A 27,650-nucleotide genomic window follows, 5' to 3' on the forward strand; every position below is an offset into this window, starting at 1 on the left:
ATCAACCATGTGGCTGGCTTGAAAACTGATGAGTATCAGAATCACATAAGGAGCTTGTTAAATACATATAAAGAAACCCAGCCCACTCCCTGAGATTTTGATTCAGTGGGTCTGTAGTCGGGCCCAGACAGCCCCGTCTTTGACAAGCTTCAGAGATGATTCTGATGTATACAGCATTTGAAAACTATGAAGCATATTATAAATAACTTGAGTCAAGAGCTCTGTCTGTCTTTGAATCACCCATCATGCCCGGAGGTAGGGGGGAAGGTGGGCAGGAGGTGGCAGGTATTAGGGCTGTAATAACTATTTATTGATTTTGTGACTATATTAGCTTTTGAACCCATAAACAAATTCTTTATGGGCCATGCAATATGTTTTCAAAACTGACCTAAGACTTTTTAAATGTTTTTTTAGGACTTTATTAAAATACTAACCAAAGAATGATATTGAGCAGAAATGGATTTTCAGATTCATTCATTTTCTATTTTAAACAGCACAAAACTAGGCCAGGTCATATCCTCCCCCTTTCTGAATCTGCACCTGAGCAATTTGGTGTAACTTCTACATGACCAAGACAATGGCCTAGTGATAGAGCACAAAGAAAACAAACATCCTGTTTATGCCAATACAGGGTCCTATTTTCCTATCCCAGGAGTGACCTCAAGAAGCAGCTGAACATGCTGACCAGTTATTGTCTAAACATTAATTATGCCCAAAGCAGCACTGTTGTTCTTGAGTCTTGGCAAATGCACTCTGACAACCAGATGGAGAGCTCCGGGCAGCGGTATTCCATGGATGAATTCATTGAGCTATCTGGGAACTCATGCTGCAGCTAACCTATGCTGGCAGCTCACTGTGCTCCCACAGGAGAGAAAATACAGCATAGACTCGGGTTCTAATCTCAGCTCTGCTGTTACCAGGAAAGTTACTCAAACTCTCTGACCCTCACTTGTCTGGCCTTTAAAACATGGTGAAGTTTTGAGAATTAAATCTGATCATCTTCATGAGCAGAGAGTAATGAATAATGTTAGCCATTTATGAATGGTAGTAGGAAAACAGGACCATTAATGGATCTATTCCTTCAGATTTTGTGTTCCATCTTTTCCCCGGCCCCACTCCAAGCACATATGAGGGCCCCATGGTACACACTAATTTGTAGGTGCTGTGAGTTCAAGTTACTGGTAGACAGCCTGCCTTCCTGACTGTTGTTTTCCTGAAGCCAGAGCAACTTGGAGGGATACTCTGTAAAGAAGAAGACCATGAGAGAGGAGATCTCTCCAAATTGCAGAGAAAGGGCCAAATATCTATGGATCCCACAAGCAGCAGGTGTCGGTGGCAGGACCTGGAGAGATGAGGATGTGAGGCACTAGGCACGGGAGTTCCACCTGGGAACAGACTGCAGGTGCCTGTGACAGGTGCAATTAATCTTCTCCCTTCTAGTAATTATGTGGGCTCAGACAATGATGGCAGCACAAAAACGGCCCTGGGCTGAAGACTGGAGGCCCCTCTCCTGCTTCTGTAAACATTATGGACACTTGTTTGACTCTGGGGAGGTGAAGAGAACCCAATAAAGACTGGGACTAGGCCGGGTGCTGTGGCTCATGCCTGTAATCCCAGCACTTTGGGAGACTGAAGCAAGTGAATCATTTGAGATCAGGAATTCGAGACCAGCCTGACCAACATGGTGAAACCCTGTCTCCACTAAAAATAGAAAAATTAGCCAGGTGTGGTGGTGCATGCTTGTAATCCCAGTTACTGGGGAGGCTGAGGTGGGAGGATTGCTTGAACCCACACATACAGTTATCAAGAGCCAGCCTTTCAACCAACAACACAGGACACCTATTCTTGAAGAGATCCCTAACTTTTCTCAGTATAGAATTGTCTGCCATTAAGTTGGTTGGCCATACTCCAGAAAGACAGTTTAAGATAGAGTTCTTCTTAAACTAGGATACATATACCCATGGACACATAAAGACTTTTCAAAAGGTATCACATGTACAGGTAATTTTAAAGGAATCAATGTCCAGATCCTCGACTTCCGATGGTACACTTTCCTAAAATTAACCAGCTCAATAAAGTCTCTGGGTCCAAAACCATGCTTACTCCACTTTACAAAAGAAAGGCACCATCCAACCTTAATATGTTGCATTGAAATGGGGTGGAGGGGGGTAAGCCTTCAGGACAAACCAAATGGAAATCTTAGTTAGTGACCATCAAACACCATGAACCTATGAAAGCTTCCTGTCTTTCCCTGTCTTATACACATTTCTGTTACAGGTGAAGGCTAGTGTTAGAAACTCAATATGGTAGAGTGGAGAATAATGCAAATTTTTGCCTAAAACTTTGCCTCTTCTTCTTCCCGCATTGTCAAAGAACACATGGATCTTTAGGGATAAGGCCCAAGAACTCAAAGCAAAAGGAGCATTGGAAAGAAATATTGAATGCTAAAAAATGGCTTTTTCAAATAGTTAAGGGTAAGCATTTTTCTGGCTATTCTTAACATTCATATTGAATCCTAAAAGTGCCTTTTCTCTTGTAGTTAAGAGTAAGCCTTTTTTTTTTCAGCTATTCACTTTAAAATCACTTCAATAAATCAAAGCTATATAGGCCGGTACTGCTGCTTCTTAGAAATGTGACTGGAATATTTTCTAGAATTATCAAATTTTTTGAGATACATTGGAATAAATACATGGATAAAACATTCACATGATTTTTTACAAACTTCATATACATTATTTAGAAAGGAAGTTAAAAACCTGTTTTATCAACTTAAATCATAAAATATTTATTCTATTTACAGGTTATCCTAATTCATCTCATTCTCTATAATGTTTATGTTCTACCTATTTATAACAAAAAATAAAATTATTATCTGCCTCCAGACCAATTACTTTTTAGTAATATATGCTCTTTTTCTATCTTTAAAATACATAGGAAAAGTTTGATCATGTTATCTTACAAAGATAATTATTTATTTTTCAAATTTATTTAATTATTCCCAAAAGGCAAACACTAGAATTTGATACACACACACACACACACACACACACACACACACACACACACATACACACGTGCCAATATTTAGAGAAGGAATAACATGCCTTTTAAAAATCATACTCTTTTTCCTATAAATATCACATAATTTTATCTATAAATTACATTGCATTACTACAAATTAAATGCATTGATCTATTATCTTGTTTATAACTTATATTAGATCTATATCATTTTAATCTTGACTGATTCTATTTTACACAATCCATTCTATCATTTATTTCCGAGTGGTTTTTATATAGCTTCTTGAAATACATTAATACATTTGAACTGAAAATATATTAATACATTTGAACTGAAAATACATTAATGCATTTGAATTGAAAATACATTTTCTTGGTTTGTAGTGTTTAGTAGGTTTGACAATGAGGACCGGTTTTGCTAATTCGGTTGGATGGTGTTTTTTGCAGTTAGTAATCTAAAACCGTAGTCCCAAGATTTTCTTTTTTAAAAAAGGTTTTAAGCAAATGATAATAGCATTTTATCAAAAATTACTTGATTGGCAATGGCATAATTAAATTACCAATATTTCCATTTTCCCTACTCTTTCTGGTTATATCTAGTTGAATAAGTTGCTTTCAGGTAAAAGAATAAGGGATATAATTAAGAGTCATTTAACAAGTCTTGATATAGACTTTTCTAGAATTCCCAGAAAGAGAAAAAGCAAATGATTCTAATAGCTTGGCAACAAATCCTTTTGCAGTTCAGGTCATTTCTAATTCATTGCTTGCAACAAATTTGAAGGATGATATTAACAAATTGTCACTTGACAGACCATTAAAATTACTTTTGATGGCAATAATAATAAGAATTTATTTTGCTATTTTTGTTAAATAACTCAGAAGTTCAAAGAATTGAGTGGCATCATTGTAACAAACTTCTTCCATTCCATCTACACATCTGCATGAACAAATTATTTCAGCACTTATAACTATAACAAGGAAAAAATAGGGATAAAGTTGATGTTAAACCCTGCCTCATTCTAGCATTAAGTTATATTCATCCATAAGTACATCTACAGGTACATACTATTCATCTCATTAAGAGATACATTGCTGTCCAAGTTTATGTTTATGTTAAAACTTATTTATCCAAGTGTATATAATGTGGTCCTTTGGTTATTATGCTCAAATTTAAATACATATTTTTGTTTCAGAGAAGTATGATACAGTGATCACTAAAAGATTTGCAAACATTAAAACACATCACATTAGGAAAAAAATATGGGAAAGAAGCAGGATGAAAATGTAAGTTTGAGAAGGAAAAAATGAAACATAAATATTTAAAAGTTAAAAAAGAGCTTGTTTTATGTTTTGTAAATTTATGATGATATGTTTCAAAGCATTATAGTATTTAGATGCCAGTAGATGCATTTAAGTGATTGGGTAACTATTTATTTATTTATTTATTTATTTATTTATTTGAGATGGAGTCTCGCTCTGTCACCCAGACTGGAGTGCAGTGGCGCATCTCAGCTCACAGCATCCTCCACCTCCTGGGTTCACGTGATTCTTCTGCCTCAGCCTCCCGAGTAGCTGGGACTACAGGCGCGCACCACCATGCCTGACTAGTATTTTTGTATTTTTAGTAGAGATGGGGTTTCACCATGTTAACCAGGCTGGTCTGGTCTCAAACTCTTGACCTCAAGCGATTCGCCGACCTCAGCCTCCCAAAATGCTGGGATTACAGGTGTGAGCCATCACGCCTCGCCCACAGTTTTGTTTTAAAATGTCGATATTGAATTTCTGGTTTCCAGTCTGATACGTTAGGAGCTTAAAAGTGGCCACTCGGTCCTGACATCAAGTAAAAACTGAACAAACTGACAAATCTACAACTCTTTTTAGATCCATCAGAGAACCGAGGTCACAGGGCAAACCACTACTCCCAAAACTGGAGACAGAAGCAGGCAGATAGACAGAATCTTAGCTTACTAGAGCAGAAACCCACAAGGAACCAGTACTGGGATAGGAAAATTTAAACTGATAAATCACTGGCACCTCAGTGTGGACAAGTCTGAGTTCAAGACACCAGGGGGACAAATATTTTTGTGAGTTTTACCTACAGGAGCTTAAGCAGGGCCTCAGAATGACAGAGCAAGACCCTGTCTCTTAAAAATATATATAAAAATTTAAAAAGTAAAGTTTATATGGAAAGGAAAAAGATCCAGAAAAAAACAACATGATATTGAAGGAGGAGAAAATGCCAGAGAACTGACACTATCTGACTTCGAAACTTACTATCAAGCTACAGTAATTAAGACAGTGTGGTATTGGCAGAAAGAATAGACAAATACATCAATGGAACAGACAGAAAGCCCAGAAATAGACCCAGACAAATATACAGAGAACCCATCTTTGACAAAGGAGCAAACACAGACCTTTCAACAAATGGTGCTGGAACAAATGGACATTCACATGCAAAAAAAAATAATCTAGACATAACCTTACATCCTTCACAAAAATCAAATGTAAAATGCCAAACTATAAAACTCTATAGAAGAAAACCCAGATGACCTTGGGTATGGTGATGACTTTTTAGATACAACACCAAAGGCATGAACCATGATAGAAACAATTGATACAGTGGACTTCATTAAAATTATAAACTTCTGTTCTGCAAGAGACAATGTCAGGAGAATGAAGAAACAAGACTCAGACTGGGGACTGGGCACAGTTGCTCATGCCTGTAGTCCCAGCACTTTGGGATGCCGAGACAGGCAGATTACCTGAGATCAAGAGTTCTAAACCAGCCTGGCCAACATGGCGAAACTCCGTCTCTACTAAAAATACAAAAATTAGCCAGGTGTGGTGGCGCACACTTGTAATCCCAACTACTTGGGAGGCTGAGGCAGGAGAATCACTCCTGGAGGCAGAAGTTGCAGTAAGCCAAGACTGTGCCACTGCACTTCAGCCTGGGCAACAGAGCGAAACTTTGTCTCAAAAAAAAAAAAAAAAAAAGACATAGACTTGGAGAAATTATTTGAAAATTATACAATTGATAAAGGACTTTACCCAAAATATACAAAGAACTGTAAAACTCAACAATAAGAAACAAGCAGCTGGATTTTAAAAAATCGACTAAAGAATTTAACAGGTACCTCTCCAAAAAAGATCTACAGGTTGCAAGGAAATGTATGAAAAATGTTCAACATCATACGTCAGTAGGAAATTGAAAATTAAAACAACCCACTATACACCTATTAGAATGGCAAAATCGTGCCAGCATTTGGTGGTATCAGTGTTTTAGACTGATACGGCCGAATGTTGGCAAGGACATGAATCAACAGGAGCTCTCATTTATTGCTGGTGGGAATGCAAAATGGTATAGCCACTTCGATCTACAGTCCAATGCTCTGCCTCTGAGCTATACCCCCTCCTGCTACAGCTACTTTGGAAAACAGTTTGGCAGTTTCTTATAAAACTAAACTTCTTCCTATCATGCAATCTAGCAATCACACTCCTTGGCATTTAACCAAATGAATTGAAAATGTATATCCATACAAAAACCTGCACACAGATGTTTATAGCAACTTCATTCATAATTGCCAACATGTGGAAGCAACCAAGATGTCCTTTGGCAGATGAATGGATAAACTGTGGTATGTCCAGACAATGGAATATTATTCAGCACCAAAAAGATATAAGCTAGCAAACCATGAAAAGATATTGAGGAACCTTAAATGGAACATTACGAAGTAAAAGAAGCCAGTCTGAAAAAGCTACATGCTGTATGATTCTAATTATATAATGTTCTAGAAAAAGTAAAACTATACTAAAAAGAACAGTCGTTGTCAGGGGTTACAGGAGGAAGAGATGAATAGGTTGAGCATGGAGGATTTTTAGGGCAGTAAAAATAGTATCTGTATGATACTATTATTATGGATACTTGTCATTATACCATGTACATCTATGAGTTTGGACAATGTATAATTTTATGCAAACCCATAGAAGGTATAACATTAAGAATGAACCCTAATGTAAACTCTGGACTTTAGGTGATAATGATGTGTTAGTGTAGGTTCATGGATGTAACAAATGCCTCAGGCTGGGGCAGGATGTTCGCAGTAGGGGAGGTTATGCCTATGCAGGAAAGGAGTAAACAGGAATTCGCTGTACTTTCCATTCAATTTTGCTGTGAACCTAAAACTTCTCTTAAAAAGTTTATTAATTTTGGCTTTTGTTGCCAATGCTTTTGGTGTTTTGTTCATGAAGTCCTTGGCTACTCCTATGTCCTGAATGGTTTTGCCTAGATTTCCTTCTAGGGTTTTTATGGTGCCAGGTCTTATGTTTAAGTCTTTAATCCATCTGGAGTTAATTTTGGTGTAAGGTGTCAGGAAGGGGTCCAGTTTCTGCTTTCTACACATGGCTAGCCAGTTTTCCCAACACCATTTGTTGAACAGGGAATCCTTTCCCCATTGCTTGTTTTTGTCAGGTATACACCATGGAATATTATGCAGCAATCAGAAATGATGAGTTCGTGTCGTTTGTAGGGACATGGATGAATCTGGAGAACATCATTCTCAGCAAACTGACACAAGAACAGAAAATGAAATACCGCATATTCTCACTCATAGGCGGGTGATGAAAAATGGGAACACATGGACACAGAGAGGGGAGTACTAAACACTGGGGTCCATAGGGGGGAAAAGGGGAGGGCCAGTGGGAGGGGGAGGTGGGGAGGGATTGCCTGGGGAGAAATGCCAAATGTGGGTGAAGGGGAGAAAGCAAACAAAGCACACTGCCATGTGTGTACCTATGCAACTGTATTGCATGCTCTGCACATGTACCCCAAAACCTAAAATGCAATTAAAAATAAATAAATTAAATTTAATTTAATTTTTAAAAAAGTTTATTAATTTTTAAAAGATTGATACTTACAATCTTCCAGAAATTACATATTTTATAACAACTTAAGAAGCAGATATCTAAATTTTATTTACTTACTTACTTTATTTATTTATTTATTTATTTGAGACGGAGTCTTGCTCTGTCATCCAGGGTGGAGTGAAGTGGCGCAATCTCAGTTCACTGCAACCTCTACCTCCCAGGTTCAAGCAATCCTTCTGCCTCAGCCTCCTGAGTAGCTGGGACGACAGGTGTGCACCACCATGGCCAGCTAATTTTTTGTTGTATTTTTAGTAGAGACGGGTTTTCGCCACTTTGGCGAGGCTGGTCTCAAACTCCTGTCCTCAGACGATCTACCCACCTCAGCTTACCAAAGTGCAGGGATTACAGGTGTGAGCCACTGCGCCCAGCCAGGATGTCACTGAATTTTATTAATAGAGTGGTTAGAAAATATTTCATAGTATTACCATTCAGTTATTTTATATGAGATAATAAGAATAAGAAATCTATAGAGAAAAGAACACACTGAAACTATTTATTATTGTTTCTATTGCCCATGGTTGGTGTTTTTCTTATTTGTTTGTTTTAGAGATGAAGTCTCATTGTGTTGTGCAGGCTGGAGTGCTGTAACTACACACAGGTGTGATCATAGCTCGCTATACCCTTAAACTCCGGGGCCCAGGTCATCCTCTTGCCTCAGTCTCCTGGGTGGCTGGCACTACAGACGTGCACCACCATGTCCAGCCTTCACTCTTACTCTGTCACTGTTCCCTAGAAGTCTAGGTACTATTTCTTTATAGCTTCGTGTTGTATTGTTTTATTTCTATCTGTACTCCAATCCCTGTCACTTACTAAAGGATATAGTCTCGTGGTCATCCTAGTAGTTTAATATGGCTTCCACAACCCATGTAATAACCATCGAGGGAGTATCTGAATTTCTTTGTAAACCTGGGAGAGAGGACATTGTTCTTTGGATTATTCAATGCCCCTTACACAGTGACCATCTGAAACAGTTATCTCAGAACTCAGGCAGGAAAATAGTTCTTCCAGATGGCACAATTCAGTTTCTAGAGTTTGAGAGTCATAGAATGACTGTGTGGCCCTCTTTGCTATAGGTGCTAAAAAGTCCAGGATTTCTTATTGAAAATTTTCTCCTTCTTTTCTGCTTTATTTCTTGGTCCAAACTTCTGCCCATATTAATTTATCTGAGTATGAAATAATCTGTAATTTTACGGAAAGCCTCCTTAAGATGCATAAATCAAAAAACTAACATGTCACTGGAGTCACCGTGTCTTCTCTGCTTGTCCCACACTGTCGTCCTGACTGGTGAGAACCTTGCACAGGGAAGATTGGATGTTCTGGCTTTTGTGTGCTTTTATTTCATTCAGGTCTCTGCACAAATGTCACCTCCTCAGAGAGGTCTTCCCTGACCTTTCTACCTAAAACATCCCTCCTTCCTCCACCCAGTCACTCTTTTCTCTTATCCTATCTTTCTTCATAGTACCACTACTACATATTTACTTGTTTAGTGGGTAGTGACTGCCTCTCCCTCAGACTCTAAGTTCTCTGAGGACATAGACAGTCTGTTTTATTCATGGCTGCATTTCCAGTATACAGAAAAATGTCTGGCACATAGTAAGAGTTCGATAGAGTTGTCAGATGAAGGGGCCATGCACAGTGGCTCACACCTGTAATTCTAGCACTTTGGGAGGCCGAGGCAGGCAGATCACCTGAAGTCAGGAGTTCAAGACCAGCTTGGTCAACATGGTGAAACCCTGTCTCTACTAAAAATATGGAAAATTAGCTGGATGTGGTGGCATGTGCCTGTAATTCCAGCTACCCAAGAGGCTGAGACAGGAGAATCGCTGGCACCCAGGAGGTTGAGGCTGCAGTGAGCTGAGATTGCACCCCGCACTCCAGCCTGGGTGACAGAGCAAGACTCCATCTCAAAAAAAAAGTTGTTAGATGAAGAAATCATTCAGTGAATCACTGAAATCATAGTTGCCTAATGACCTAGAGAGCTGCTGATATTAACTGTCTGCCTTCTCCAATTTACAAGAATATACTGAAAGCTGCACATTTCCTTTGATCTTACCTTTGATGTGATAACCCAGGGCCACCAGCTAGTGTTCCTATTAACTGTGACCCACACCTAAAACCTCTAAACTTAGACCACCGAAATGACTGAAGCCGAAATACTGCAGAGGTCCCTCCAGGGCCCCAGTAGCCTAGGATAAGATTCCAGGTGGTAGTGCTCTCTCAATAAATGGTTTTCAGGCTAAAGCGAAGTGAGCAAGTGCTGGGTTCCCTGCCTGTTTTGGGTTCCCTCTATATGACTTGCCCAGTAACCCTTGCCTTTTACCATTTCTTCCTTCTGGAAAGAACTCCATTCAATGGTCCTGTGGTCACCACCCTTGGCAAAATCTGCAGAATAGTTCCTCTTAAATATCCAACAAGTGGTTTTTGGCTTGGCATGGTGGCTAACGCCTGTAATCCAAACACTTTGGGAGGCCAAGGCGGGGTGGATCACCTGAGGTCAGGAGTTCAAGGCCAGCCCTGCCAACATGGTGAAACCCTGTCTCTACTAAAAATACAAAAAAAAAAAAATTAGCTGGGTGTGGTGGCACGTGCCTGTAATCCCAGCTACTAAGGAGGCTGAGGCAGGAGAATTGCTTGAACCCAGGAGGTGGAGGTTGCAGTGAGCCAAGATGGCACCACTACACTCCAACCTGGGTAACAAAGTGAGATTCCGTCTCAAACAAAGAAACAAACAAACAACAAGTAGTTTTTAATTGCAGAAGTAACAAAATGCTTTAAAAAACAGTTATGTAGTCTACTACCAGTACTTTTTTTTTTCTCCCAGTAGAGGTGTAAGGCTTGATGGTGCCTAGTTTATATGCCACAAAACCTGATTACTGTGAATGAATATGCTCCTTCCAGAAGCTAGACAGGTCTTCCCAGTCAGTTACTGTCCCTTTTACCCAAATTTAAATAGTTAGACCTCCTGGTGGAGGAAAATTTCAGTCCACACCTAACAATCCTTCTCTTTCCACAGACTTAGTGACTAAGTTGGTCCCTTCGTTGTGAACCGAGATTACCTGGATATATAAATCTCCACGTCTTTAATGCACTGACACATTCAACTAAGTGGGGCTGTTACAAGCCACTAGTGTTAGCACAACATTGTCCTAAGTGCTGTGGGTCACACAAAAGAAATAGATAATGACCTTGTTTGCTCTTCATCATCCTAACTCTCTTCAGTTCTTTGAGATCTGAAATCAGAATAATATTGCTTCTCTTATCCCACTAGAAAATTTTAGAAACATAAATTGGATCAAGCCTTAAACACTAGGAGAAAGGCACTGATGGAAAACATGAAGCATTTACCCTTGGTGGTACTATCAGTCCATCTCTCTCTGAGGATCAGGGTATTACAATCCCATGATGCAACTTCCCCTATGGTTTTTCAAACGTCATTTTAAATTTCAGGCAGTGAACAAGTGAGCCAGTGTGGGCTGAATTGGAAGCATTAACAATGTCAGATTTTTCTGATGGAACTGTGAAAGGGGCCCTTTTCAGAAAGCATATTATAAGAGTTTTCTAGACAAAAAAAAAAAATGCACTTCTTACCTCCTACCAACAAATAGCTGTTGGGAAACAGGGTTTTTGCTTGCATAAGGGCCCTTGCATGACCCGAGTGGAAGAGGTCAAATATTCCATCGGCGTATACTCTGACAGGCCTGTCCACTGTGGGAGAAAGAAAACACTGTTAACAGAACTACAGAATGAGGAATCCCAGTTGCCATCCATCAGTCATAAGAAACTTTCTGGATAAGACACAATCTCTACATACCATCAGTTTCACATCAGTGCATGAAATTGATTTTAAAAAGAGGTTCCTCTGAAGACATCAAAGCAGAGCAAAAACATAACAAAATTAAGATCAACAGAGGGAACACACATTTTTAGCCAACACAAGAGACAAACACAGAGCACTGGGCAGTTCTCTTGACCGAGGGTGGAGTCTAGGTGCCTGAGCCAGCAGTCAGCCCAGCTGGAACACATAGGCAGGAGTAACTGAGGAGCTCCATGGAAAAGACAAATGACTTCATCCTTGAGTCTGGCAGTCCTGAATGAAGATCCCAAGTTCCTGTTCCCAAAGGCAGTGATGTACTAGAATCTGCTCACATGGCCCACCTTACACCTTTCTTCCCAACTCCAAGTCATGTGAGTAGCCAGAAGTCAGCCAAGGTAGAGTGCTTACACTACAGAAATTGGCAAATGCTACAAATCAGGGTTTATTTCATGCTGGAGGATCAGCTGTTAAACCTTGACTAGCATACCACTGTAATGATCTCCCTAACCTCTTTGGTATAATAAGAGATGAGGGGCTGGGTACAGTGGCTCATGCCTGTAATCCCAGCACTTTGGGAGGCTGAGGCAGGCGGACGACCTGAGGTCGGGAGTTCGAGACCAGCCTGACCAACATGGAGAAACTGTGTCTCTACTAAAAATACAGAATTAGCCAGGCATGGTGTTGCATGCCTGTAATACCAGATACTTGGGAGGCTGAGGCAGGAGAACTGTTTGCACCCAGGAGGTGAAGGTTGCTGTGAGCTGAGATTGCACCATTGCACTCCAGCCTGGGCAAAAAGAGCGAAGGTCAGTCTCAAAAAATAAAGAGATGAGGGACACATGCCTCAAAGGGAGGAGAGTCAGGGTGTAATGTTGCATGTAGAAGCAGCGCTCAGGGCTGAAGATGAGCAGCCAACACTACAGTCCTTCCCAGGGAGAAAGGTGAGAAGTGAAGAGGTTACACAGACAGTGGCATGCAGTGCTCTAAAAAGTGCTTCCAAAAGGAAGAGGGACACACCTCAGTACAGCACCCCTGGGAGCCAGGAGACAGCGGGATAACACTATTGCTCAGCCAGGCCAAAGACCCATCCCCTTCAAGTCACCTAGGAAAATTGGGTATAGAGTTCCATCAATTTGAAATAGGCCTTCTGGAGGAGGAACAAGACAAAACAAGTCACACAAAATTATTCTTTTTAACTGGTTGGAGGAAGGAGGTTGAAGCTCTTTTTTTTTTTTTTGAGATGGAGTCTCGCTCTGTTGCTCAGGCTGGAGTGCAGTGGTGTGATCTCAGCTCACTGCAACTTCCGCCTCCTGGGTTCAAGCGATTCTCCTGCCTCAGCCTCCTGAGTAGCTGGGATTATAGGCACAAGCCTCCATACTCGACAAATTTTGTATTTTTAGTAGAGACTGGGTTTCACCATGTTCCCCAGGCTGGTCATGAACTCCTGAGCTCAGGCAGTCCACCCACCTCGGCCTCCCAAAGTGGTAGGATTACAGGCGGGAGCCACTGCATCGGGCTGGTTGCAGCTCTATTATACCCCCAACCTGATAGTCTGGAAGATCCCTGCTACCTTTATATAGAAAATTCTATATACTTTGCCAATATTGACACCTTTCTAGACTCTCCATAAGGGCACTAGAAAGTCCAAGAAGAGGATCCAAAAATGGATGAGAGGAGAAAGAAGTAGTTTCTCATATCAAAATGGTCTCATTTTAAGCACCCTTATCACCTTTTCTCCATGGCTACAAACAACATAGAGACATTGTATTCTTGCAGTGAGAAGGAAAGAGACATAAGCGGCCATAATAGTGTTCTATTTTTATTTATTTATTGAGACAGAGTCTTGCTGTGTCTCCCAGGCTAGAGTGCAGTGGCACGATCTCAGCTCACTGCAACCTCCACTTCCCAGGTTCAAGCAATTCTCCTGCCTCAGCCTCCCGAGTAGCTAGGATTACTGGCACCTACACCCACACCCGGCTAATTTTTGTATTTTTGGTAAAGACAGGATTTCGCCATGGTGGCCAGGCTGGTCCCAAACTCCTGACCTCCTGATCCACCCACCTTGGCCTCCCAAAGTGCTGGGATTATAGGCTGAGCTAATAGTCTTCTTTAAAAAGAAGTACAAGGACTATCAGTTAAATATGGTGAACTGAACACTCACATTATCTCTACTTCCTCCTAGAAACACTGCAACAATTACTAAGAGTTAAAACTTAAAGAACTAAGAGTTAAAAGATAAAGTTAAAAGTTAAGTTAAAAAGATATAACCCCTTAAGGGCGGAGAAAACAAGAAAAGCAATGACAATGGATAAGAAAGTCAACAACATTTTGGAAAGTTGATTGTCAAGTGTTGAGTGCCACAGGGAATAAGAATCAGGGGTGAAGAAGGTAGGGAAAGGGACCTCTAGTTTTTTTTTATATATAAGCTAAGGGTACTACTGACTTTTTAAAATAGCCAGAAGTGGTGGCTCAAGGCTGTAATCCTTGCACTTCGGGAGGCTGAGGCTGGCAGATCACTTGAGGTCAGAAGTTCCAGACCAGCCTGGCCAACATAGTGAAACCCCGTTTCTACTAAAAATACAAAAATTAGCCAGGTGTGGTGGTGGGCACCTGTAATCTCAGCTACTCCAAAGGCTGAGGCAGTAGAATAGCTTGAACCCGGGAGGCAGAGGTTGCAGTGAGCTGAGATCAAGCCACTGCACAACAGCTTGGGTGGCAGAGATAAACCCTGTCTCAAAAAAAAAAAAATATATATATATATATGTGTGTGTGTATGTATATGTATATATACATATATATGTTTATATATATGCATGTATTACGCTGATGTTATAAAAATAAATTTTTTAAAAAGACAGAAATCAATGCCAATTTCTGTTGAATGATCTTTAAGACTTAGATTGAAAATTGTGATTATTTCTTGATGCAATGCAACCTCATTAATTTGGAACATAAAGAAATGTTACATTAATAGACTCAGATGGTAGAATGTTTCTAATAATTAAATTTCTCTAATAAAAAAAGTTGAGAGACTTTATGTCAGATTGGAAATTGCAATTATTTCCAATTATACACAATTTTGAACAGAATTGCCTTCATAGGATTATACTGTATTCTAAATAAGGCACAGTAAATAGAAAATGCTTTGAAATAACAAACTGTCTAATGAGGGAGCCTTGCTTTCAATGTTCTTATTCAATTTGAATTCAATTGAGTAAAATTTGTTTTAAGATATAAACCCCAGGGGAAAGCAGATGGCAGTTTTGTAAAACTTTTTGTTATTTATTCAGAGGTGATCAAGATAAATGAATTCAGGAAGCAGGGAGGAAAGAAAAGTAAAGAAAGAAGATGTAATTACTGAGAAAAAGGCCATTTGGTAAATCTGAAGAGTATTTACAAAGCTGATTTTGCAATAAGTTCACTTTTAAAAACCGTGGTGTATCAGCAATTTCCATTCTTCAGACATATATACGGAATGCTACGAAATGTGGGATTTTGCTTCAAACCATTCAAGAGGATGGAACAGACGGAGGTGTGCATGGTGCAAGACTGGCCATGGGTTGGTGGTTGTTAGGTATAAGTGACAGGCACAGGAAGGTTCATTATATTGTTCTACTTCCGTGGGTATTTGAAATACTCTATAATAAAGCTTTTTTAAAAAGGAGTATAGGCTGGGCACGATGGCTCACGACTGTAATCCCAGCACTTTGGGAGACCGAGGGGGCGGATCACAGGTCAGGAGTTCCAGACCAGCCTGACCAACATGGTAAAACCCCGTGTCTACTAAAAATACAAAAAAAATTAGCCAGGTGTGATGGCACGTGCCTGTAATCCCAGCTACTCGGGAGGGTGAGGCAGGAGAATCGCTTGAACCTGGGAGGTGAAGGTTGCCGTGAGCTGAGATCGCATCAGTGCACTCCAGCCGGGGCCACAGAGTGAGACTATGTCTCATTTGAAAAAAAAAAAAAGAGTATATGGCTTTTTAGTTAGTTTGTATGTTGATCCGTTTTCATCTTTTGTTTGAGATTTTTCTGGACATCCTTTTAGGCATCTAGGGACTCTCCAGAGCGTCTGAGATACCACTGACCTGTGAAGCTGGAGGTTTGGCAACGACCGGAAGTCAATTGAAAACAAACAAACAAAAAAAGATGTCAGAGTACAACTATTCCATGGCTATGGTGGAGAGATGTTAAGGTGGCTCCCAATGATCTCTGTCTCCTAGTGCCCATGCTTTGTGTAATTTCCTCCCCTTGAAGTGTGTGTGCGATCTGTGACTTGCTTCTAACCAGTAGAATATGGAAAAGGTGGTAGATGTTAGTCCCATGATTATGTTACATTTTAAGACTCCATCTTGGCGGGGCATGGTGGCTCATGCTTGTTATCCCAGCACTTCGGGAGCTGAGGCAAGTGGCTCACCAGAGGACAGGAGTTCGAGACCAGACTGGTCAACATGGTGAAACCCTGTAACTACTAAAAAGACAAAAAAATTAGCCTGGTATGGTGTCAGCTACTTGGGAGGCTTGTAATCCCAGCTACTTGGGAGGCTGAGGCAGGAGAATCTCTTGAACCCAGGAGGTGGAGTTTGCAGTGAGCCAAGATTGTGCAACTGCACTCCAGCCTGGGCAACAAGAGTGAAACTTCATCTCAAAAAAAAAAAAAGAAAAAGACTCCATCTTGCTAGCAAACTCACTCTCTTTCTCCACTGATGGCTTTGAAGAAGGAAGCTGCCATGTTGTGAAAGGGCCTATGGAGAAAGCCACATGGCAAGGACCTGCAGGTGGCCTCTAGGAGGTGAGAGTGGCCTCTGGCTGACAACTGGTAAGAAGCTGGCTCCTTTCTCTTACAGTCACAAGGAAATAAATTCTGGTAACAACCTGAGTGAGCTTGGAAGCAGATCTAACACCAGTCAACCTCCAGATGAGAACTGATCCTGGGGTGACACCTTGAATGCAGCCTGTGAGACTCATGATGTTTGCTCTTCAAAAGACATTTTTACAAAAATGAAAAGGTGAGTCATAGACTGGGAGAAAATATTTGCGAAATATAGGACTTGTATCTAGAATATATAAAGAACTCTCAAAACTCGGTAAGATGAACAACCCACCACCCAGGTAAATAAAGCACAAATATTGAACAGACATTTCACCAAAGAAAATAAATACAAGTATGGCAAATCAACACAAGAAGACCCTCGATAACGTTAGTCATTAGGGAAAGACAAATGAAAACCACAATGAGATAACACTTCACACACACTAGAATGGCTAAAAAAAAGTTGTTTAATTGAGCATACCAAGCGATGGTGAGAACGCAGAGCAACTGGAACACTCAAATACTGCGGACAGGAATTTAAAGTGGTACGAGCGCTTTGGAAAACAGTTTGGCAGTTGGTTAAAACGTTAAACACACCCCTACCATACAGCCAAACAGGAAGCAATCACCAACCACGTTAAGTTTAAATTCAGACTATTGTGGGGTATGTTAGGCATTTCTTGGTATTTGCTTCAGATTCAAGCAAAATTAAAAGGGCGATTGATCATCTTTGATTATGTCTATTAACAAGGCTTGAATTATGACTATTTTAAGGAATTTAAACAGTATCTTTGACATACATACAATTCACAAAGCACATATGTTTCACATAATCTTTGCATCAACCCTATGAGGTAGCCAGGTGAAAGCAGCTTAACCAATGTCATACAACCAATTTATGATGATGTCTGAGTGCAAATCGAACTCACCACTCTTTCTTCTACCTTGTTAGGACCTGCTAGAAAACTACATGCTGATATGAACTCTAGTCTTTAAAACGAAACAGAAACTATTATTAAACACCCAGTAATTATGGGAACTAGTACTGTTTTTTGTACAATTGATGTGCAAAAAAAGTGGCACAAGTTTACCTTTTAAAATCTTATAGTTACTTATTTTATACAATTTACATAGTTTCATATAAACTTTATAGTTATCTTCTACTTATCACCAGCCAGCGATACTAGCTAATTATACTATTTTCTGTAAATAATAGTGATTGAAGTTTGCTTTTTTAAATACATTAAAGTTTTAGAACAGCGAGTATATATAAAGAAAAATTATTAAGTAAACTACATCACAGATGGTACACGCATAAGGCAGATTCATTAAGGCAGCTCTTGAAAAATGTAGTCAGGGAAATTCTACACACTGTGGAAACAGATAATACAAACTTCCTTTCTGAAAAGGAAAACAGAAAATCACAAACGAGTTTCCCTTTAAGAAAAATGTCAGTTTAGGGCCGGGCACAGCGGCTCATGCCTATAATCCCAGTACTTTGGGAGGCCAAGGTGGGTAGATGGCTCAAGTCCAGGAGTTCAAGACCAGCCTGGGCAACATAGAAAAACCCCGTCTCTACAAAAAATACAAAAAATAGCCAGACATGGTGGCACATGCCTGTGATCTAAGCTACTTGGGAGGCTGAAGTACGAGGGTCGCTTGAGCCTGGGAGGTTAAGACTGCAGTGAGCTGTGATTACACCACTACACTCTAGCCTGGGTGACAGAAAGAACTGTGTCAAAAAAAGAAAAAGAAAAGAAAAAAAAGGCAGTTTTAATGAAAAGGAACCTATGAAACAATCTCCTGGACTTTTCCTTTATGTCAAGACAGAAGAATGATTTCCATGTATCAGAATACATACAACACCATGTATGTTCATAGCTTCACAGCTGGACTAACTAAGACCAAAGATGCCAATTCTGATGGCTTTTTTGCTTTTTTCTGTTCTTTCTCTTGAGGTTTCATCACCCCTTGGACCCCACAAACAAGGTCAAAAAGCTGACAGCTATGGGCAGGGTTTGTCATTACCTCTTCTAGAATTTGTACCCCAGCCCCTGTTTGGGCAATTCTAAACTTGTAAAACGTATTGTAGGCAATTTTATTGTGTCACAAAATATGGCTAGTGCAGGAGATGGTAAGAGAGTCCAATTATAACTATAATCTAGGCCAGGCACAGTGGCTCATGCCTGTAACCCCAGTACTTTGGGAGGCTGAGATGGGTGGATCACTTGAGGTCAGGAGTTCAAGACCAGCCTGGCCAACATGGTGAAACCTAAAATACAAAAATACAAAAACAGAAAAGCAAACAAAAAACTATAATTTTGAAGAGCATTATCAGATACAAAATTCTGTTGTTTTGTTTTTTTTTTTGAGGGCACACTCAAGACAGTGCCACAAATGGGTAAATTGCTTACTACTCTTGAAGCAATTTCTCTGTGTCTTCATTATTCCTCTTCCACCTGCCTGCAATACCTTTACATTTTCTGCCCACACAGTCCAAATCTCATTCTCCTAAAAGGTCTGTTCTGCTCTCTCCCGGAAGTCTTGCCTGACCACTCAGGCCAAATGAGTCTGCCATTCTCTAAGAATCAATTATCATCTGTTTGCAGGATTTAACCCATAAGCACGTGTACGCATGCTACTAGTGTTTTTTATTTCACATCTAGTTGTCTTGTCTCTTTATCATGAAAACTCTTGAAAAACAGAGATGGTACCTTATAATTCTTTCCAAATATCTTCCCTATCCATCTTCTGGCATAATGCTTTAGAGATGAATGAATGAACAAACTTCTATAGCACAACCCACTCTTTTTAAGGCACATTTGAAACTTTTCTAAAAATGCAGACTTTTAATGTTAATAATTATACTAGCTTAGGTTTGTATATGCCTTCATGGTCTTAAAAATGCTTGGGTACTTTCAAAGAATCTAGTTATCACAGAAACTTTGAGGTAGGTATTGTTGTCCCTGTTTTGAGGAAACAGATTCAGATCTTTCTAGTGACTTGCCCAAGGTTGTAGAACTAACAGTAGACAAAGCTGAGGCTCAAACTCCCCGTATTCGGATGCATCTTTTTTTTTTCTCGGCTCCTGTGGTTGGTGTGGTTTATCATTGCTAGTGTTTACCCTTCTTGCACTGTGTTATAATCTCTAAATTCAACTCTCTGATTGAAAGCAAGTGCTGTACAAATAATGTTGGGCATTTCTGATACTTTTTTTTTTGAAATGGAGTCTTGCTCTGTCACCCAGGCTGGAATGCAGTGGCACAATCTTGGCTTACTGCAACCTCCACCTCCTGGGTCCAAGCAGTCCTCCCACCTCAGCCTCCCAAAGTGAGTAGCTGGTACTACAGGCATGCCCCACCATGCCTGGCTAATTTTTGTATTTTTAGTAGAGATGGGGTTTCCCCTTTTTGGCCAGGCTGGTCTCAAACTTTTGACCTCAAGGTGATCCGCCCACCTCAGCCTCCCAAAGTGCTGGGATTACAGGCATGAGCCACTGTGCCTAGACCGTTTCTGATACTTTAAATGTCAAGCCAGGACCCATTTGAGAAAAAGGAGTACAGCCTCACCTGGTGTTCCTAAGCGGGCCTGAGCAATGGTCAGTTTTTCATGGGGTGCTTGGCACTGACAGTTGGTTTCATCAGCAAATGGAGCAGGTGCCGTCAGGGTCTAGAAGGGAGAAAAAGAAAGGGAATACAGTCTAACAAACTTTCCTTTGGCACTAACTTCCTCTGAAGTTTTGTTTCTGTTGGCTACACAGGTATGATTAAGAAGTCAAATATATCCACTGAATCTTTCAGAGAAATACTATACTGTTAGAAATAAAAATAGGGCATCATCACTGAAAGCTTTTTGTTTGTTTTCTACTGATGCTTCAGAAATAATAAAAGCTCTTCAGTGTCTATACTATGCCAGGTACCAGATGAGATACTCTGGTGTGATCTCTTTTAGGCTTCACAGCCCTCTGTGATGAATAGTACTTCTATACTTCTAGAGTATAGGTTAATACTATCTCTACTTCACAAAAAGGAAACTGAGGCTCATTAGGGTTAAGAAGTATGCCAAGTCATGCCCTTGGAAAGTCACAACACCCAGCTTCAAACATTCACAACCAACGAGGGCAGTCTTCAAACATTTACACTCACCCATACCCAGGAGACTCGGCTGGAAAGAATGCCATACTCAGAAGTGTGGCCTGACATCGCCTGTATTTCACACACACCAGCCTGGCCAATGACAAACTCTGATGTCTCTTTCGATGCAAAGGCCAATTCTGTTGTCTGTGCCTTTGGAAGGTCTAAAAGCACAGCAATCCGGGCAGGCTGCAGATGACTTCTCCCGTGGTAGCTTCAACAGCAACCAGCAGCTAGAGGCCCCGCCCTAGGCAGCTTGGGCTAAGGCTCTGGGGAACGCTGTGAGAAAGATGTAGTCACTTGGAAACCTGCCCAGGAAGTGGCCTTGCATTTTTTAGTCAGCCTCTTAAAATGAAAACGTCACTCTCTTCAGATAGATGAAGACAAAGCAAGCGGTGTTTTTGTAAACAAGGCAAATGCAATCCAGAGTTGCCCATTTGTAGTCTTTGAACTGTGCCATAAATACAGTCACCAATACTTCATCTTTATGATTGGTAAAGCTAAAGCTGATTAGTCACTGTAAACGTTATTCACAGCACTACATGAATTGTTTTTTAGAGATGGAGACAGTTTAAGATATGTTCCTTAACATAGGGACACTAGACTGAAGAATGATCCATACATTTGGACAGGGGCTGTGACTCACTTCTGCCATTTATTTATCCATTCGCTCACTCATTCAAATATGTTGCAGGCACTACGTTGGAATCTGGGGATAGAAGCAGGGATAAGACCAATAATCTCTGCCCTTGGGGAGCCCCCATTCTCTGCACTGACGAGAACCGAGCCCTCCCCATCCCCTTCCCTCTCCTCATTGCAGTCCCTTCCACCCTAGAAGCTCAATGTTGTCTGGAGACCTCCCAGTTATGAGATTTTCTTAGCCCTCGCCTTCTCCTTCAGGGCTTTGGAAGCAAACCAAGACTTGGGACAAGGATTTAGGTTCATTATTGGTTCTTTTTCAGATACATTATGGTGACCTTGTAGGCTATGGTAAACCACAGTGGCATTTGTAATGTGGCAAAGAGGCGCAGTGACAAGAACAGAAACTGTAGCCACAAAACCGGGGTTCAGATCCCCTCTCCAGCACTAACTGGCCATGTATTTGAATTTGGCTCTTCTGGTTGAAAGGAACTGACATTCACTAACGTTAGCTCAAAGGATGGAGGATTTCTTTTAAGACTACCCTGGAACAGAAACTGTGGAAAAGGAAGAAAGGGGCAGAACATGGCTCCAGAGTGTCAGAGTGCTCTGCACCAACTTGGCTGCTCTGTACACATGATCCTTTCTGTCCCACCCCATTGACTGTATTTCCTTCCACTACATTAAAGCCACTGCCTGTCTTCCACTGCTCCACAGCTTCAGCTCTGCTATGGCCAGCCCATCATGGCCTCCTCAGTGTCCCTTTACAACACTCCTTTGACAACTTTCCATTGTGCCCTTCAGCCCTAGCTCCTTCTCCTGCCAACTTATTGCCTCTTTCCATGTTTCCCAATTCAAATTCCTAAGGAAGAATCTGACTGGCCAAGTTCATCTTTTCAAATCAGGCCACAACCAGGATTGATTGGCATTGGGTCAGGCAACCAGCCTGGGGCCCAACAGATGTAGTAAGGAAAGTCATGAGTGGCCCACAACTACCACTTCAGGAGAAGCTATACTTCAGCGAGAAATACTTTTGACTGTGTGGGCTTAAAAGTAAGTTCCTTAACTTATTTGAACCTCCGTTTCATCTGTAAACGGGCTATTCATCTTGCAAGGCTGTCGTGAAAAGCAGAGATAATATGTGCAACATACCTGGTACTCAATAAACTGTTGTTGTTATTACTGTTATTATTATCACCATTATACATAATAGGAATAATAATGGATAACATAGTTACCCATAGAAACAAGCAAATTGACTTGTTTTATTTTTTATTTATTTTTTTGAGACAGAGTCTCACTTGTTTCCCAGGTTGGAGGCCAATGGTGCGATCTCGGCTCACTGCAACCTCCATCTCCTGGGTTCAAGCAATTCTCCTGCCTCAGCCTCCCACGTAGCTGGGACTACAGACACACACCACCATGCCTGGCTACAAATTGACTTATGAATGGACTTCTAGCACACAATTCAAATGGGTAAATGGATTGGCAAGCAGAATTAGCTTATATTAATGATTCATTACTTTTTAATATATGTGGGCAATGAACTTTTTCACATGACCTAAAATAAATTACTATTTGGAGATCTTTTATGTGCTAGTCACAAAGTTTATTAAAGAGGAAATAAGATGTTGGCATTTTCTAAGAACAGTGTATTCCTGAGGGTGTGAAATCTGGTAATTAAAACAGAGATAGGGAAAGTTGTAAAGCAACAATAGTTACTCAAAGGGGAAGAAAAGGTTTCTATGCACTGTGCATTTTGTTCTTAATTATTATGGCCTAAAAGTAGGGAAGAAGAAGGAGAACCAAAGAGATGGAAGGCAAAGAGGATTCCTAAGTGTGTGAATGTGCTTGGGTTTGCATGTGTGCACAGGTGACTATCTTTAACAGCAGTTGATATGGAGAAGGGCTATTTCTTGTTATGTACAATGCAATGTGCTCAGAAGAAGAATTACATAAAAATAAATGAGCCACCGCCTTGCTCTCCAGAGCATTGCTTTCTAAAGCACAGCAGGATACTTGTTGAGTTGATCAAGTTCTACATTAAGGAAGACTTTAGTTAAGGCCCAGCTACTACCAACCAGCCCTGTGACCTGAGACAATATTTTTTCAGTCCAAAAACCTCAGATTACAGTTAAGGGAAAAAAACCCTCCTTCTCTGAGCCAGAACAAATCATTGCTTTATAAAAACTTCTCTGCTCCTTAGATTCTGCCTCTTCCATATACTAGAGGCAGATCAACTTCAGGACAATGTGAGTAAGATAGAGGCTTCTGGGAGGGGCAGGGACTGAGCTAACTTCACCATTTGCCAAAGCTGAGAGGCTTCCAGGGATCCTCTGGTCTAGACCCTACATGAAACATAACATAAGAGCTAAATCTTTGAGTACCTACTTAGTGCCATGTATCCATCGATATGCTAACCACTTTAAATGTATTTGCTCACTTAATTTCACTGAACTGTATTGCACCTGTCTTCAAGGTGACACCAAGTGACAGCAAGAAGCAACAGCAGTGGTAGATCCCTCAAACTCAGTTACCTTTTTGGCTCCCTGTGAGCTAAGGAAACCCTTAGGATTTTTAGGCAATAGGGATGGAGAAACCTCAAAAAGGAGATACATGATTTTCTGATAGAGAAGGTTGGGGACTCGAACAACTAACTGAAGAAATAAAAGCGTGTAACCATATTTTTGCCCAGACTTAGTGAAGCAGGTCAAATGACTTACTTGTCCTTATTTGCAAGCCTCAGGTTAGACCACATTTTGTAGTGTTTATTAGCACATGATATATGCTTAATATGATGCTAGGTGTTTGGAGGGCAGAGAAATGGAGGAGAGAGTTAAGAAAGGTAGGAACAGAATTGGCTTTGTGGTAGCAATCTTCCAAAGTGAAGAAGAATGACCCTTTTAGGATGGGAGAAGGTATTAGTTTGAAAAGGCATGTTCAGTTTTAAATAATTTCATATTTGGGGAACAATACTACTCTTTTGAGCATGTAAAGCATGGAAACTAAGCTTCTGAATTGGTGAAGATCATCAGAAGATAGACTATGCCCTTCCTGAGAGGCCTATTCCAAATGTGGGGTTTGGTTGGCACATGAGATTTTTATGTTTAGCAGAAGATGGCAAGAATCATAAAGGGTTAAGAAGCCGTGGCCCAGTGCCCTGGACCTCACATATGCAAGTGCCTTGAGAGAACACAGACTTGGAGCTAGGTTGCAATAAAACTTCTTTCTACCTAATTAAAGATTTCAGAATACTCAGTCATTACAAGGTGAGTCTGTTACCTATTTGTCACACAAGTTCTGGTTATATAAACTAAACTATACCATAGAATCATGCCAAAGCCACATTTCATCAGGCTTTTAAAGGAGAAGACATTATATGTTGGGCATTTCATGTATAGAATCTCTTCAGTTGGACATTGTCAAATATTTACTTAAAACAAAGGCTTTTAGGTACTGGATAATGGACAATGCAAATATTACTTAAGCGCAAAAAAATGGTTGCTAGAACCTGCACTTATGCACTGTACATCACTGACAACTGATCAGACAACAAGCGAATCAACCAACCAGAACTTAGCACAGTACTGCTGGTGGTGATAGGCCAACACCCACGTTGCTTGTTTAAGCTAAGCTATTCTTAACTCCAGTGGGGCAATCCAGTCAGACAGGCCTGAGTTCAAATCCTACCTCCATTATTTAATATCCCTTTCCTATTTTTACATTTGATTTTTAGAAAATTGCTGGTTCTTAACCTGTCAAAAAGGAGGATTAGCTGTTGTGAGGATTAACTAAAAGAATGTGTGGGTGATAAATATCTTCTCTTTTGCCTCTCCAGAATCCACTCTCTTTCTACCCTTCTCTATGCTTTTCCTCTACTTGCGTCTGTATGGATTCCCCAGTGGACTGCGCCAATGGGATCTCTGCCTCCTGCTTCCAGTTGGGTTGGGAAGCATGGGAAACAGTGAAGGGCAGGACAAGAGTGAGCTCAGGGTATCTGTCTCCCTGGCTTCCTCTCTGCTAGGAAGCCGTGTGTTGGCTTTGTCTGAGGAGGCCCTCTTTATAGAGCTGTCTGTGTGAGGTTGTGGTAACCACATTCACCTCTTGCCCCTTCCAGCCTGGAGGATGGCAACCCTCTATTGTTTCTAGGCCAAGGATACTATACTATTCCTTGAGGTTTCCTTAAACCCTGCCCATACCTTTATAACTACTCCCTTTATTAAACTCTTTAAATTTCACCTTTAGACTGAGCCATCTGTGTCTTGACAGAGCCTTGGTTTATACAGTATCTATAACAGTTTATCAGGCTCAAACATTAGCTAGAAAATGCTGATGAGGTGTTAGAAGCACAGAGATCAATTGAAAAGTGAATTGCCCAGAGTTACTACAGTTATAACCATCTCAAGAAATGTCTCTAGTAGAAAAGACTTATACAAACACAGAACATTTTAATCAGGATATGTAAAAAAAAGATAAGAACAGGACTTCAGAAAGAATCAACTTCCAGGTAGGCCTTTTCCCATGAAACTCAACAGCTTTAGAACCACAAATTCAGAGGCCAGGCATGGTAGCTCACGCCTGTAATCCAGCACTTTGGGAGGCCAAGGCAGGCATATCACAAGGTCAGGAGATCGAGGTCTGTCCAACACAGTGAAACCCGTCTCTACTAAAAATACAAAAATTAGCTGGGTGTAGTGGCGGGCACCTGTAGTCCCAGCTACTCAGAAGGCTGAAGCAGGAGAATGCCTGAACCTGGGAGGTGGAGGTTGCAGTGAGCTGAGATGGTGCCACTGCACTCCAGCCTGGGCAACAGAGCAAGACTCCATCTCAAAAAAAAAATTCAGAATTACAAAAAGACATCACAAAATGTCATCCAGCAGCCTCATACTGTTAGGTTTATATTTACTGGTTTCTGAACACATTTTTAAAGCCTTATTTATTGTGGAATCAGAATATCTTGGTCTTTTGAAGACAGAGAGGACAGAAAAAAACAGATAATATAGTTGACTATGAGCCCAACACACACGAATCACTGGATTCTTAGACTGTGTAACTGATTATGTAGACTCTTAAATCAGGCAGCTGGTGCAAAGTCTTCACCAATAAATATAACTGAAGAGAAGAAAAAAGAGGCCCAGGATGTGGTTCAGCACCAATAAATATCCATTTTTCATTTAGTATATGTTATAAGTAACAGGCACCATTGAAAACAGCAAGACAGTTAAATATGTGCTGAAAGGGAATGATATCTAAGACATTTTGTTGAATGCATAAAGCAAGTCACAAAGCAGTGTGTATAATATGTATGTACATGCTATCTAGTATATCGCTTTTAGTAAAAAGAGAGAAATAAAAGAGAGAGAGGCAATTGTGTAGAAATAGTTTGGGGCCAGGCAAGGTGGCTCATGCCTGTAATCCCAGCACTTTGGGAGACCGAGGTGCGTGGATCGCCTAAGGTCAGTAGTTCGAGACCAGCCTGGCCAACATGGTGAAACCCCATCTCTACTAAAAATACAAAAATTAGCCTGGTCTGGTGGCACCTATAATCCCAGCTACTCAGGAGGCTGAGGAAGGGGAATCACTTGAACCCAGGAGGCGGAGGTTGCAGTGAGATGAAATCACACCACTGCACTCCAGCCTGGGTGACAAGAGTGAAACTCTGTCTCAAAAAAGAAAAAAAAAAAGAAATAGTTTAGAACTGTGCTAATACAGTAGCCATTAGTCACCTGTGGCTATTTAAATTCAAATTATAATTAATTAAACTTGAATAAAATTAAAAGCAGTTTGTCGTTCACATTAGCCACATTTCAGGTGCTCAATAACCCATGTGACTACTCGGTACTATATTGGGCAGTGCAGATTATAGAACATTTCTATCATTACAGAAAGTTCTACTGGACAGCACTGGCCTGGAATGATACACATTGAATTGTTAATTGAGGTTACTTTTGGGAAGAAGATAATATTCTGGGAGAAGAGATGAAGGGATTTCATTGTTTATTCCATATATGTCTGTCATTTTGTTTTATTTTTAAAATGAGAATGCATTCATGCGATGTTCATAATGCAAAAAAAAAATTAAAGAAATATCTTCTCTCCGTTGAATTCAGAGATGCAGAAAATTTAATAAAGGCTCAGGTGTCCCAAATGTGGCAGGGGTGGGGGAGGGTGGTCTCTATTAAGAAAAGAGTATTTTAAAAAATAAAAACTATTATCCAAAAATTAACTGTTAAATGATATGCTTCCCAGGTATATGGAATATTTAAAACTCATTTGAGCTTTTAAACATTTTTAAATTACTTTCTTGTT

At 40.5% G+C, this 27,650-nt stretch overlaps 1 protein-coding gene across 4 annotated transcripts in view; it reads right to left on the reverse strand.

The window, feature by feature from the left end:
* PCYT1B (phosphate cytidylyltransferase 1B, choline) overlaps window positions 1-27,650 on the reverse strand; it is a 110,363-nt gene that overhangs the window by 35,216 nt on the left and 47,497 nt on the right. For 2 of the 4 annotated variants that reach the window (XM_078363401.1, XM_078363403.1), the window contains exons 2-3: window positions 20,139-20,238; window positions 11,532-11,648 (exon numbers count right to left, since the gene is read on the reverse strand). In XM_078363401.1, coding sequence (XP_078219527.1) covers window positions 11,532-11,648; window positions 20,139-20,238 — 217 coding nt within the window. Of the gene's footprint in view, window positions 1-11,531; window positions 11,649-20,138; window positions 20,239-20,714; window positions 20,924-27,650 lie in introns of those variants that run through there. The other 2 variants (XM_078363402.1, XM_078363404.1) reach the window with 2 other exon arrangements.

Source organism: Callithrix jacchus, chromosome X (genome assembly GCF_049354715.1).
Source record: "Callithrix jacchus isolate 240 chromosome X, calJac240_pri, whole genome shotgun sequence".
Taxonomy (NCBI): domain Eukaryota; kingdom Metazoa; phylum Chordata; class Mammalia; order Primates; family Cebidae; genus Callithrix; species Callithrix jacchus.